The sequence below is a fragment of the Theropithecus gelada genome, chromosome 5, assembly GCF_003255815.1.
Source record: "Theropithecus gelada isolate Dixy chromosome 5, Tgel_1.0, whole genome shotgun sequence".
Lineage (NCBI taxonomy): Eukaryota > Metazoa > Chordata > Mammalia > Primates > Cercopithecidae > Theropithecus > Theropithecus gelada.
Genome location: NC_037672.1, coordinates 63,402,050 through 63,417,589, shown reverse-complemented (window position 1 = coordinate 63,417,589; position 15,540 = coordinate 63,402,050). Strand labels below are relative to the sequence as shown.

General features: G+C 38.6%; 1 protein-coding gene across 2 annotated transcripts in view; it reads left to right on the top strand.

Moving 5' to 3' along the window:
- Positions 1 to 14,946, top strand: part of ANXA3 (annexin A3) — a 60,757-nt gene extending 45,811 nt beyond the window's left edge. The window contains exons 8-13 of one of the 2 annotated variants that reach the window (XM_025386674.1): positions 226 to 282; positions 644 to 737; positions 2,173 to 2,268; positions 6,027 to 6,085; positions 8,801 to 8,923; positions 14,552 to 14,946. In XM_025386674.1, the coding sequence (XP_025242459.1) occupies positions 226 to 282; positions 644 to 737; positions 2,173 to 2,268; positions 6,027 to 6,085; positions 8,801 to 8,923; positions 14,552 to 14,611 (489 nt within the window). In that variant the 3' untranslated portion in view covers positions 14,612 to 14,946. Of the gene's footprint in view, positions 1 to 225; positions 283 to 643; positions 738 to 2,172; positions 2,269 to 6,026; positions 6,086 to 8,800; positions 9,238 to 14,551 lie in introns of those variants that run through there. The other variant, XM_025386673.1, reaches the window with a different exon arrangement.
- Positions 14,947 to 15,540: the final 594 nt, after the last annotated feature.

Genomic DNA, 15,540 nt, shown 5'->3' with positions numbered 1-15,540 from the left:
AATTTTCAGAGGAGGGAACTGAGGCCCATAAAATTGTGTGATTTGCTAAAAATTTCATGACTAGTCAATGGCAGAAACAGAACTGGAGCCCAGAGTACCTGATTTTTCTGTGCAACCTGTCCTGCCTTGAAAAAAAACCACTAAGATCCCTTGCTGGTTGAGTTACCGTGTGTTAGAATCTTCTGTTTTTAAAGGATGGCCCTTGTTTTCGTCATCCCTGTTTAGGGCAGAAGAGATGAAAGTCTGAAAGTGGATGAGCATCTGGCCAAAAAAGATGCCCAGGTCAGTAACAAAGCGGGAAAATATTTCCTTTACCTATTCTCCTATGTGGCTGCCTTTGCATTTATGTGAAAAAAGGAGAAAAATAGACCAACGGGGGGGCTTTTTTTTTTTTTTTTTTGCCTGTTTGAAAGAGAAGCCTGAGGCTTGAGGATACCAACCCTAACTTTTTGCCTGCCCCAGTGGTAGTTATCATTCTCCTTAGCTCCTGCCAGCCCAATTATTGATTTCTAGTCTGCTGAAAGTGAGAGACTTTGATAATAGATGATTGCACTGACCTCGAAAATACGGCTCCCATTCTTCTCATGTCACCTCTCAAAAAAAGAAAATAATTGTGTCTCTAATAACATTCTCTTGCGAATAGATTCTCTATAAAGCTGGTGAGAACAGATGGGGCACGGATGAAGACAAATTCACTGAGATCCTGTGTTTAAGGAGCTTTCCTCAACTAAAACTAAGTACGAACTCACATTACAATCCTTTGTGTTGTGTGTTGTTTTTACACATGTTTTTGCATTTAGTATACAAAGATCTAGCAAAATGAAGTTTAAAATTGCAGTCTGTTCCAGTTTATTTATTCACATTTCAGGAAACAAAATGGGGAAGCTGTATTGTCACTCAAGGAAGTCCTGACACTACACTTTTGTTTTTCCGTAGAGGCTGAGTAGATTACCTAGTGAGTACCAGGTAATAGATGGGGGAGGGAGGTGGCCGGAAGAAGAAAAGAGGCCACCTCTAGGGTGAGAGTAGAAAGGCTTGTTCCTGTGGGATGGAGAAGCCCAACTGCTTCCACTCCACCTAACAGTTCTGTCTAGTTAGCCACTTCCAGAAAAGCCAGACACTGCAGGTGAGTCTCTGTTGACACATCAATACTGATTAACCTTCAGCTATTTCTGATATGAAGGTAAATGGTAGAATGGATCGACTCTTATCATCAGACCAGCTATTACATGGAATTGTGGGCACCCACCCTCTCGCTCATGGCATCTCCTAGAGCTGTTCTGGAAGCAACAGCACCTAGAACACTAAACCTCCATTTACGGTGAACATCTTCTGACTGTGGCTTCCAGGTGCTAGTTTACAGAACAGCCACACAGCAAGACCAAGCTTAAAGTTGACGGAATGATGAGTAAACATAAGGATGTTACTGTGACTGTGAAATTCTGGAATTGTTCTTTCTTAACTTTTGGCATTAAAATCACATTTGTTTTATAAAATAATGACAACAGTAAGTGATAGTTGCTTTATTCATGTCTTTGTTTGAAAAACAAAAACCAGATAACCCTAGGTCTCTCTCCAAAATTTCTTTTTTAAAAAATTTATTGGGGGAAAATGTACTTGGCTTACAAAATATGCCTGTATGCTTGGTGACATATGTACAGGTTTTGCTTGGGGCAAATACTGATCAAGAAATTCGGATGCCTTCTGGGAGGTGTGAAGTAGGCCATGCCGCCTTAGGAAATGATTTATTCAGTGCAAGGAAGTCTTCAGAGTTGAGATTTCTTTACCAGAGAAAACATATTTGACTAGTGATTATAGTATCATTTCCCAGGTGCTGCTATAAATCAAATTTAAAATAGCCCACCTTACTAGATAAAGTATTTATTATTTAACTATTTAGGCTATTTGAAATGCTTACTGCTTGAGAGAAGGAGAAAGAGAAAGAGAGATCATTGAAGAAAATTATCTAGGGATGTTTGGGGTTTATCGTAGATGATTTCCTTAAAAAGGAACAAAAGAAAAACAAAAACTTTTGTACCCAAATTTTCATGGTTTAAAGAGGGAGGTTTTTAGCTTGCTACTTGATCTTGTGCGTATCAAATAAAAAACTAGAATATATTCAAATGTGCTCAACTGGGTTGCTTTAAATAATTTTGTGGTGCTTCCTTTTAGCATTTGATGAATACAGAAATATCAGCCAAAAGGACATTGTGGACAGCATAAAAGGAGAATTATCTGGGCATTTTGAAGACTTACTGTTGGCCATAGGTAAGCCTTCGAGTGCTAGTAAACTAAGTTACTCTGCACTTGTTTTAACTCAGTGACAAGGCCTGTTCCTTTTGGGCAAGAATCCTGGATGATCCATCTTTTTATGCTCCCTACAGCCCCCATCATGGTCCACGATACACACAGTCCACTCAGCAAATATTGTTAAATGAATGCATGAAGAAGTTATTTTTTTAAGTCTTTTTTCTTTTTCTTTTTTGAAACAGGATCTCACTCTGTCACCCAGGCTGGAGTGCAGTGGTGTGATCTCAGCTCACTGCAGCCTCAACCTCCCAGGCTCAAGCAGTCCTCCCACCTCAGCCTCCCAAGTAGCTGAGACTATAGGCATGCACCACCTGGCCCAGCTATTTTTGTATTTTTTGTAGAGATGGGGTTTCACCATGTTGCCCAGGCTGGTCGTGAACTCCTAAGCTCAAGCAATCAACCCACCTCAGCCTCCCAAAGTGTTGGGATTACAGGTGTGAGCTACCACATCCAGCCATCTTTTTAAATCTTACTTTGCTTTTTAAGTTTGTATTTGTCTTATGACCGTGTTTAGCTTGTAGACTTCTTGAGAGCTGAAATATTTTTTTTCTACTGTCATTTTTATTGAGCTTTGTTGAAAACTGAGACATAGGCAAGGCACCGTGGCATGCACCTGTGGTCTTATCTACTTGGGAGGCTGAGGTAGAAGGATTGCTGGAGCCCAGGAGTTCAAGGCCAGCTTGGGCAACATAGCAAGACCTTGTCTCTTTATAGAAAACCACACACTTACACACACACACACACTTACACACACACACACATGCAACTAAGACCTAAGCCAGTTTGGTAATCAACCATATTTGGTTATTTATGAAAGATATCAGTGGCTTTTCTTTTCTTTCTTTTTTTTTTTTTTTTTTTTTTTGAGATGGAGTCTCTGGCACCCAGGCTACAGTGCAGTGGCACAATCTCAGCTCACTGTTGACTCTGAATTGCTAAAAGATAGGCCGAGGAGGCTAAGAAAGGGAAAACCTTCTTCTTCAATTAAAAAAGTAGAATTGAGATCAGTCTTCATAATTAGTTCTCAGACTGTTCCAGTGGTAATGATACAACTGATTAATTTTTTTTTCCATTTTATATTGTTAATCTTTCTTTCTTTTTTGGTGTGTGACGAAGTCTCGCTCTGTCGCCCAAGCTGGAGTGCCGTGGCGCAATCTCAGGTCACTGCAATCTCCACCTTCTGGGTTCAAGTGGTTCTTGTGCCTCTAGCCTCCCAAGTAGCTGGGATTACAGGCACATGCCACCACACCTGGCTGATGTTTGTATATTTAGTAGAGACAGGGTTTCACCTTGTTGACCAGGCTGGTCTCAAACTCCTGATCTCAAGTGATCCACCCACCTCAGCCTCCCAAAGTGCTGGGATTACAGGCTTGAGCCACCACCCCTGACCTATATTGTTAATCTTTATATTAATTCTGCCTGCTGTTTTTCATTTGGTGTTCTTGCTAAGCCGTAATGTTTGAAAAACTTTATTGAGATGTACAAACTCTCATTCATTGAGCCAAGGAGAATTGTTGGAAATATATCATTGAATTATGTATTACATTTGGGCCATAATACACATTATTTTATCATGTTAAAAAAGACCTTATAATTCAACTGAAGTTCAAAATATGTCACACTTTCATTTTCTGTTTCAGTCTACCATTGGAATAAACCAGTCTTTAAAATTTTTAATTGAGATATAACTTACATACCATAAAATTCATCCATTCAAAGTGTGCAATTCAATGCTTTTTAATATAGTCACAAGGTTTTGCAACCATCAGCACAATCTAAGTTTAGGACATTTTAATCAGCCCCATAAGAAACCCTGTAACTATTGACAGTCACTCTCCAATCCTCCTCACCCCCTGGCTCCTGTAATCATTAATCTACTTTCTGTCTCTATAGATTTGCCTACTCTGCATATTTCATACACAAGGAATCCAATACAATGGTCAACACATAGTTTTTGACATGAAAAACCATCTGAGCTGTGTCATCTTAGAATCGTGTAATAGGAGCATACTAGCTGCCAAATAAAAACAAATCCAGCCTTAAGTAAGGAGAGGCTTTATTCAGAAAAACTATTTCAATAGACAGAACATGTTGATTTCAGAAACATGCAAGACTCAGCTGGGTGTCTCTAAAAGACAGGGGGAAAAAATGTGCAAAAGTTTCCAAATCCAACAGAAAAGTCTTAGCAGCAACTTTTAATGTTGGGCAAGCACGAGGGTGTGATCGTTGGGGATTGACAGGAAACACGTCTGGCGGTGGACAGCTAGACTCTCAAGATAAGCTGCAACAGAGGCATGTTCTGCATTTTAGGGCTTGCTCGGGACTGGGGACAAGCCAGAGTTCAGGAACCTGTGGGAGGAGAGAGGCCTGACGAAAGTGTGGTCAAGACAATGAATAGGGTAGGGAATGGGCAATTATGAATACTTGGTCATGGTAATTAACTCTAACGGACTCCCAAGCTTCCCTGCCTATGGTGCTGGGTGGTGAAGCCTCCTTCCCACTAAAACATACTGCCACCTTCCAAAACTTTCAGATACAAAGAACAAATCTAGTAGGTAAGAACATAAAGCAGAAGGCAAGCTAAAGGGAAGAAAGGATCATGAAGGGATTGTACGAATCTAGTTGGCAGGGAGGTGACTGAAAAGCTTAATAGGATGAAAGTGGGCATCATTATTTTGTATCAGGCTATTATGGCTTACTTGAATGTGAGTTTACTAGTTTAAATGGTTAGTTTCTTGTCAGAGAACTTCATGTAACAGTTTTATTCTAAATGCCGTGTTTGGGTTTCTAATACATTTCTCCTTCTATTTCCCTTAAATCACTTACAAAAGCCAAAAGTCTTTTAGCTTTCCTTAGGAGAGTCTATAAGCCACGATGTGAAAGTCAGTTATTCTTGTTCTGAGCTCCAAAATTCATTATAAAATCCATTCACTTTTGGTTGGATTCCTACCTAGAGATCAGATGTAAGATTAGGAAAATAATTGTGTTGCTGTAAATAGGTTTTGTTCCTTACAGACTTTTCTATTCCTATTTTCGTTTTATTTAAAAGATCATTTAGTCTTGCATTTTTGTCAGTTTCCTTTTTCTTGTTTTATTTCTGCTTTTCTTGTTATTTCAAAATAAAGAATTGGAAGATTGTATTTTTTTTTTTTTTTTTAGGCAACTGAATCTAGGTACTTGTTCTAATGGAGTCACTCTAACCAGCCTGTAAATTCTACTCCAGTTATTTAAAAGAAAATTCTTTCCATGGGAAAAATTGCTTTTAAATGGAACTCCAGTGCCCCTTCGTGCCTAATGAGTTATTTGGAGCAACATCGCTGCAGTTGTCAGGCCCGAGTTGTGGTTCATCAGTAGCCCGAGATGTTAGTAGCTGAGCAGTGTCGCACCCTAGGGAGTTATCAGTGAAAGCGTAGGTGTTCGATGTGTCTGGGATCCAGAGATGAGTCAGTCGCTGTGGGAGTTTCTTTGGCAGGTAATTTTATTTTCCCCATGGCTGGAGATAATTACTGTGCTAAAGTTCTGTGCAAATATGACGTTAAAAGGCTTTGAAAATCAGGGTAAGCAGCCTTTCTTTCATTCCAAGTAAAAGCCAGTTGTGGGGAGGGGGTAGAGTGGTATGACCGTCCAAAGAATCTTTTTAAAAAACGTGTTACTTACTATAGATTAACCCAATTTCTATTCCGTGGAGCTGAACATTACTTTGCTTTTTATGACAGTGCATTGTGTGAGGAACACGCCGGCCTTTTTAGCAGAAAGACTGCATCGAGCTTTGAAGGTTGGTCTGGAAAGTTCGTGTGCATTCTTAGCGTCCCTTAATTCCCTTGGGGAAGTATGCAAATAGTAGAACAAATATTTAAAAATTAGTTATTTTAATGTAATTTGAACATTTTAAGATAAATTATATTACAGCAAATCAAGGTATAATACAATACACTCTTTACACAGACACTTGATTTTCTCTTCAAAATAAACAGACCTGGATTTATGAAATAATTTTTTTTCTAAGTAGGTATAGCTTCATTTGTATTTAGCTAAAACAGTCTCATTTTCTCTAATATGACAAGTTTCAGTAAATGCTAATATTCCACGTGTATGAAAGATGAAAATTTATGTATAATTTTAGATTTTAAAAGTTCATCCTCCATTTTAAATAGAAAATGAGAAGACAGGCCGGGTGTGGTGGCTCACGCCTGTAATCCCAGCACTTTGGGAGGCCCAGGCGGGTGGATCACAAGGTCAGGAGTTCAAGACCAACCTAGCCAACATGGTGAAACCCCGTCTGTACTTAAAATACAAAAATTAGCTGGGCGTGGTGGCAGATACCTGTAATCCCAGCTACTTGGGAGGCTGAGGCAGAGAATTGCTTGAACCCAGGAGGCGGAGGTTGCAGTGAGCTGAGATTGTGCCACTGCACTCCAGCCTGGGTGACAGAGTGAGACTCTGTCTCAAAAAAAAAAGAAAAAGAAAAAAAAGAAAATGAGAAGGTAAAAATATGACTTAATGTTGATAGAATGTCATATTTCTTTTCCACTTACATTAGTTTTCTACAGTAGCTAATTTGTCTACTAATTTGTCTCATAGGTTAATAGTATTCTAATCCATATAGAGATAGATACAGAAAAGTATTGACCACATTATTTTCGCCACTTCACAGTAAGTGCAGGCAGTAAAACTTGTTTTAGAATGCCAAACCTCAAACTTGAGACCCAGTAGATCCTGTGGCCTCTCAAGCTGCCTTACTTAAAATAAACCCAGCTGAGTGGGCGGCCTTTAATGATGCCGTAACCCTGTGTTTGCTTGTCTGTCTTTACTGCCAGATGATGAGCTCCATGAGTACAGGCTCTTGTTTATCCTCAGACCCTAGGCCAGGGCCTTGTGCATAGAAGATGCTTACCTCGATCTCTTTACTGGCCATTTTCTGCAGTCCCGCATGTACCTTCAAAGTTATATCCCAAGTGAACACATCCTTTCCCTCAAGTCACCCAGCCCCAGATCTGCTCCCCTTCCCCTGTTCAGTCATCCCAGAGAATGGCCCCAACAGGAATTTGCCCAACTCTCTGAAGTCATACCATTACTCCCCAGCCTTGTTGACGATGCCTCAGCCACCCCAGGCTTCTTTCCATTCCTCAACTGTGGCAAGTCTATTCTCACATCACAGTCTTTGCATCCATTCCTTCTCTGGAATGCTCCTCCTCTAGATCTTTCTCTAGCTGACTCCTTCTCATCTTTCAGGTCTCAGCTGTCCTCCTGAGAGAGGTCTCCCCTAACTATACCAGGCCAGTTGGTTCCCTTTCAGTCACTCTCCACGCCATTTCCAGCTTTATTTTCTTCATATTTCTGATCACCATTTACTTAAGCAATAGTTAATTTGCTTTACTGTCTGTCTCCATCTACTAGAACATAAGGTCCATGCAGACAGAGATATAATCTGTTCTTTTCACCACCATATGCACAGCACATGGAATAATGCCTGGCTATAGTCAATGCTCATAAGCATTTGCTGGACATAGATGAATGGAATATCATTTAGTATGTTGGCCATCCTTAGGTCAAAATCCACCTAACTGCTCAGCTAGAAATTTTACGCTATCTCTCTTTTTCATTATCCTGTAGTGATACCTCATTATATTTTGTCAATCCATTTACATAAGCAACTCTCAAATCTTCCCATTTTCTCCATCCCTACTGCCTTTATTCTAGGGATGGCCACAGTCATCTCTTTCCTTAATTACTCAGTCTCCTCAAGATGAGTCTCAAAGCCTCAGTCTTACTCCCTTATCTTCACTCTACTCCTACCTTGCAATCTGTTTCTCATGCTGCAGTCAAAGTGATTTTCTGAAACCACGAATTTGATCTGATCTCAACATTCTGATGTTTAAAATATTACAGTAGCTCTCCACACTTAGGATAAAGTCAGAATTTCATTTCATGGTTAACAAGGTCTGGCCTTTCCAGACACTTTTCTTGTTATCCCTATTTGTTACTTATGTATCCTTGAACGTGGCATTCTTTCTTGCCCTAAACCTTCACACCTGCTATTTCCTCTACAGGACCTTTCTATCCTCCCTGCATGAACCTACTCCTTCCCCTTGTTGAGTGTTCAGTCCTTGCTTAAATGTTACTTTCTCAGACTTATCCTAATCCCTAATGTTTCTTAGGCCCCCCTGAAGTATGCTCCCATGGTACCCAATATTTTCAACATGTCAGACTGTTGTGCAATGGCTTACTTTCTTGTCTGTATTCTTTACAAAACTGGAAGCTTAACATGGGTATCTTATCTCTGTTTTGCAGCATTTAGCATGATGCTGGCACAGAGTAGGTGCTCAACAAATATTTCTTGAATAATGAATGATGAGTTTGATAATAAACGAATAAGAATCACTGTAGTTGAATATTTTGCACACCATTATCTGATTCTTATAAATATAAATCTCCATGTTGCTTTGTGACCAGTGACATTTGTATTGTGAACACCTGCATTTCTTAACAGGGTGCTGGAACTGATGAGTTTACTCTGAACCGAATAATGGTGTCCAGATCAGAAATTGACCTTTTGGACATTCGAATAGAGTTCAAGAAGCATTATGGCTATTCCCTGTATTCAGCAATTAAAGTAAGTCTACTTTTAAAAATAACAAAACATATTTTGCCCTTCTCTACCCATCTCCTTACTCTTATATTCCTTAAAATATAAAGATATATGACTTAGATTTCTCTCTCCTTGTCAATGCATACATGTGTTGTCTGAGCTTAAAACAGTAGCTGCAGTGTCCCTTATTTTCAGCTCTAAAATCCCAGGCATATAATAGACACTCAATATTTTTTTTGGTGTACTAGCCACTAATTTTTCTTCTTCTGTGAATTACATATGCAAATTGTTTACCTGTTTTTATATTGTACCGTATGTATTTATTTCAGTCTTTATGATAATGTAAGTAAAGAAAAATATGTATTTTAAATTTCCTCTCTGTTTTACATGAGACAGCATGGTTTTGCAGCTTAGAGTGCTTCTCATTTCAGTATATAGGAAACTTTCTCGTTTTATTTAATAGCTGTATATCATTCCATTGTTTGTGTATTTGTACTTACCATAGCAAACAGGCTTCCAGTTTATTGCTATTACAAACAATGTTGTATAATGCGTACACCACTTCCTCAGGTACGAATGTATCTTTATGAATTCTCAGAAGTAGGATTGCTTAGACAGATGTAAATGCATTTAAAATTTTGACAAATATTACCAATCGAATTCCATTTTGCAATTCCATGAGGAATGTATGAGTCTTTCTTTCTCCATAGCCTTGGCACAGAGGGTATTTTCAAACTTTTGGGTTTTTAAAACATTTTTTAGAGATGGGGTCTTGCTCTGTTGCCCAGGCTGAAGTGCAGTGGCTGTTCACAGGTGTGATCATAATACATTGTAGCCTAGAACTCCTGGGCTCAAGCAATCCTCCTGCCTTAGCCTCCAAGTAGCTGGGACTATAGATAAACTTTTGGCTTTTCATAGTCTGATAGGTGAGGAATTGTATCTCAGTGTAGTTGTAATATACATTTTTCTTAGTATAAGTGAGACTGAGTATATTTTCATGTTTTAAATAACATTTGTATTTCTCTTTCTGTGATCTGTCTTTTTACATTCTTTGTCCACATTCTTTTGGGTTTTTGTTCTTTTTGGTCAGTTTCTAAGACCTTTTACACATAAGGTAGACTAACCTTTTGTCTGGTCATATTTCCCAGTCCGTTCTTTGTCCTTTGACTTGGCCGAATGTATTTTTTTCCAAGCAGAGGGTGCACATCTTGTTTAATTAAATTTATCAATTTTTACAGTTTTTTTTATTTTTTAAAAAATCTAGTCCCTTCTGTTTCTTTCATTCTGGATAAGCATCTTCCTAAAATGGGCTCCTTCCTTTCTGTTTTAAAGCATGAAAACCATTTTCATTGTTTTCAGATCTCAGTTGATATATTATACATAGAAACTTCAAATAAGTTACAAATTATTTGAATTAATAAGGCAGTAAGGCTGACAAATTGTACAAGAGGCTTCTGTACCTTAAGCTCATGGTTCAAAAGTCATAGTCCCAACAGGAAGATGGCAACTAGTTAGTGGTGAACTAAGGAGCTAGCCCCGCACCTGCTCAGCAGCCTTCCATTGATTTACTTTTCTACCTCCGTGCTCCAGACCACCTATGAAAGTCTCTAGTAAATGAGTGATAGAGAGTGTTAGTCCAAGCTGGTTCCCTGGAACAAAGTGTAAGCTGAGATTGGTGAGTGGAGCAATCCACAGTCCTTGCCTCCAAGGCCACACTGACCAGGGGAAAAGATAGGGTTAGGGCTGTCTTCACAGAGGACTTGCAGACTATGCAGACCTCTCCATCTCTTTGCTGCTCCATCTACCCTTGAATGTCTCGGGGAAATCAGCACCAGAGAGTGTTGGACCCAGGTGGACTCTCCAAGGTCTAAGCTGAGAGTTGGGTCCTAGAAGGCGATCCAGGATGAAGAGGGAAGCAGCAGCCAAGCAGAGAGTGTTTGCTCTGAGCACTGAGGGTCCAAAACTGGGAATGGAGTCTATGCTGATTAGATTCCCTAAGCTGTGGATCATTATGCACCATGGACATCCTGGGTAGCTCCCAGCAGCACCCTCTCTCAAGCCCCTACAAGGCTGGAGCCCTACCTCTGTGAGGGAGCTTACACCCAGCGATGGCCCCTGGGGACACCTGGCTTAGACCACATTCCAGTGTCACCGCCAGCAGCTGGAGTCTTTGGTCCAACCTTCACTATGGCCCTACCCGCAATAGCCACCCTTGACCAGGCATAAATATTAACCTGGGTCTTTCTGCAGCTATCTTGGGAAGGTTCCTGCCTCTGACTTTACAAATGGCTTATGAATGAATGAATGAATGAATGAATGAATGAACATCAATCAGTTAACTAGATTCATTCACTAAAATCTTTCTCTTTTTAATCAGAGTTTTTGTTTTTGCACTAAACTTTTACAGAAAGAGATGCTGAGATGCATGAATAAGTTGAAATCAGGAACTTACTCAAAAAGGCAGTTCTCAGACTGTGCCTGGGGCTTAGCACAAATTGCATCAACTGCTCACACTCAATTCTATTTGAATCAGTCCTGACACATCACAATAGTTTCAATCATCAGAGAAAGATTCAATAACATTAACCATATTGTAGCTACTAAGGCAGAAAAATAGACTCAGACATTTTCTAAAGATTGTCAGTAACAAGGTTGAGACATAAAGAGGGCTTTCAGTTCACCCTCAGCAAAGCAGAAAATTAAATTAACCAGTGGCTCTCCATTCCCCAATGGTCTGGGTAATTGAGGCTTATTGTATTAGAAAACATTTAAGCTATTTGTAGTTGATAGAAAAGAAAAATCCATCACTGAAAACTTCAGTTTGCAATTTGAAATAATATAAGATTTCTTTATTTCTACTACCTAACATATATTATTAAGTAATCTCATTATAGTTTTGCTATTGATGAACAGGATCTTTTTAGATGGTTGTTTTTGAAATTCAGGGGGTAGAGTTCCATTTTGCATATTATCTCAGCCTATAATCCTGCCTGTCTTCTTCCTTCTACCCATTGTTTAGACATTTCTTTGTCCATTGACACCTTTCTCAGGGGGTGACTGGTGGAAAGGAGAAAACAAGGAAGAACAGAGGTGAAAACCAGTGTGTACCTCTTATTACTTATTAAGAAGATGTTATGGAAAATTTAGATGAAATTATGTTTTCTGGTAGTTTTCCTTGGTGGACAGATTCTGTGTTTACTTAATAAATAGCACAATTCCAAGTTTTTTATGGGAAAATATAGTAGCCACTCACAATCAACTCATAATCTATGTGGAGACCTGAGGTAGCTATAAAGAAACAATTGGAAGATAATAATTGAAACAACATACAATTAGATACTAGACTGTTGAGTACAGAGCTAGTAATACCGGAATTGAGAAGAAAAGACGTTTGGGGTTAGAGAAATGGGTCTTGAGCCTGCCTTTCAGGTGAACAAGCATGTGTTGAGTGTCTCCTATGGGCCAGGTACTCTGCTGGAGCATTTACCTTTAAGACCCCAGGTCAATAGGGTCTTAAAGGTAAATGCTCTAGAAACAGGTATGGGAAGAGGCAAGAGGGAAAGAAGTAATAAGGCACTTGTTTGATTAGAGGGTCCACCTTGGGGAATATTGAGAAATAAAATCCAAGTAGCAAGATGAGTTCAGTTGAAAGAGAGCTTTGAAATCAGCAAATTCATTCATTCAATTAAAAATATTTATCAAATGCATATTATGTGCTAGGCTCAGGGTTATAATTATAAGCAAAGGGATGGGGTGGAGGAAGACATTTTCTGCCCTTATGGAATTACAACTATGTTTAATGTAAAGGAAAGCGACATTGTGCTAAAAGATCCTATAATAGGAGGACTTTTACAGGAAAGGCTTCTATGAGAAAGTCATGATTCAGATCTGGAAAATAAGTAGATATTAATAAGGCAAAAGTTATGGAGGTAAGGGAGCCAATAGAACATTCTAATAAAAGAAATGACAAATAGAAAAGCCTCATGGTGGAGGAAGCATAATGAAAAATGAGGATGTCGGGGCCAGATCATGCACGATCTTTTTGGCAATGTTTAAGGAATTTTGGCTTTAGCTTAAGAGTAAGGGGAAGCCATTGAAGAGTTCTGGGCATGAGCTCTTGAAGAGTTAGTATCAGGATCATGAAAAGATCCCTGTGAGATCTTCTTATTCTGGAGAATAAGAAGGGCTCAAAGGATATTTAGGAGCTAAAACTTGGTATAATATCTTGGTGTGAGGAAAGGAAGGTAGCAAGGATGACACTCAAGTTCCTAACTTGGAAAACAGATAGTGGGGCCATTCCTTGCAAGAGGATCAGGTTTTAGGGTTTTTTTTACTTTTCTTTTTGGGGAGTTGGGGGAAGTTTATGAGTTTGGCTTTACATGTGTTGAGTTTGAGATGTCTTTGAGCCATGTAAGACATGTGGAGAGGTCAAGTAAGTCATTAGTGGTATGAAATATACTTTGAGCTACTTGGATGTGTTTTCTTGACTAACTGGTAGAAGGCCTAATTGTTTAAAATTCTGATCAGAGATGTCTAGAAGGAGCTCTTTTAATACAAAGCTGGAGCATTGTTGACTTGTCAGCTCTGCTATTGCAGAGCAAGACAGGAAAACCAACAGCATAAGAACTGAAATCTATACAAAAATGAAGAATATTGAGTCATATATTTTGTGAAACAGACAAATGAACAAGAAATAAAGAAAACAGAACAATATATATAAATGCCTATTCTGTCTTACTATGAAAGTAATGCTTAACTTCTTCACTAAATGAGCCTTCTCTGAGACTTCCTTTATATTACCACTTACTCTAATATTTACCCCAGTGACAGCCGTTTCAAATATGAAACTTAAGTGATAAAAAGTGCTCACTGGTTGGGTTGCCTCAAATAAAATAAAAATAATGTGAGCATCTTACACAATCCAGGTTGAAAGCCAAGTTTTACCTCCTATGAAGTCTTTTGCATTACAAACTTGCTATCTTTGCCCTTTAAGCCTCAACCTCACACGGTATCTTTTCTGAACAACAATCTATTTTTGGTTGGCCTTGGGAAAAGGAACTGACAAACATATTCTTTAAAAATGTGGTTCATTTCACTTTCCTAAGTCAGGCAGTGTAGCAGGGTATTAAGGAGCCAGGATACAGGGATTCAAATCCTGCTTTTGTCACTTATTCTCAATAAGATTTGGGGCAAGTTTCCTAACCTGTTTTTCTCATTTTACTTATCTATTACATGGGGGATATGTATAGTACCTATTGCAGAGAGCTTTTAAAAGGGTTAAAGTAGCTAATACACATTAAGCCTTTTGAATAGCAAGTATTTGATAAATATTATTAAAACTATAATCTTTTGAATTTTTTAGAAATTGATGTTATGTAAGTGATGCAATCTTATTTTATTAAACACAAATTGACATGTAACTATAATATATCAAGAAGAATCTAAATGTTATTTACTGTGAAGAAGATCCTGGTCAGAACATAATTGCACTCAGGTATGAATGAATGATGGAATTGCAGGTACATTTTACTAAATGGTATAGCTCATGAGTCTCACACCCAGGTGAATTCCCTAGTGCTATAGGATTTGATTCATTTATGGTCTCCCATTATTTATACTGTGTTTGTTCTTCATTTATTTTGTTCTTTGCAGTCGGATACTTCTGGAGACTATGAAATCACACTCTTAAAAATCTGTGGTGGAGATGACTGAACCAAGAAGATAATCTCCAAAGGTCCACGATGGGCTTTCCCAACAGCTCCACCTTACTTCTTTCTCATACTATTTAAGAGAACAAGCAAATGTAAACAGTAACCTGTGTTCCTAACAGGAATTCTCATTGTTCTATAACAACAACAAAAACGATTATTATTTTAGAGCATCTCATTTATAATGTAGCGGGTCATAAATGAAATTTAAAATGGCATTAAGGATCTGCAAATACTATCCAACTTATATTTCTGCTTACAAAGTAAGAATCTTTTTATAGTTCTAATCCATTAAATATAAAGCAAGATAATAAAAATTGTTGCTTTTGTTAAAAGTAATTTGTTTGTTTGCTTTCAGAGCTTGCCAACATTGTTTGATGCCTGGTGCCAACAACTAATATTTTAAAACATGTTTCTATATAGAAGCTGTTACTGCTTCAGTTTATCACCTTGTTAATCACACTTTTCTTTAAGAAACGAGTAAGATGAAGATGTATGTGACCTGGCCTACCCTTTCCAGTTGTGATCAAGCTATAGGAGAGGCAATGCATGAGAAGTTATTTCAGCTTTCAGAAAACATCTGCTGAAAGATTAATCTAACCACTTCCTGTCTGAATGGCAAGCATGAATTATGGTTGCTTCATGCTAAATACTACTTTCCCAGAATGGGCATTTAGAATCAAGCCTCTAAGGTTTCCTTTTCTCTTGAGTTGGCAAAACTATGCATTTAAAGAATCCCTCATGCTGTCTTTGAGTGGGACCTAATATGAAATACCTTGACTGATATGAAATAGAAGAGGTGAAAAAAATTCCATTTAGAGTTATTTTCCTGGACCAGAATAGAAACGATCATACTGGCCATGTGCAGTGGCTCATGCCTGTAATCTCAGCACTTTGGGAGGCTGAGGCAGGCGGATTGCTTGAGCCCAGAAG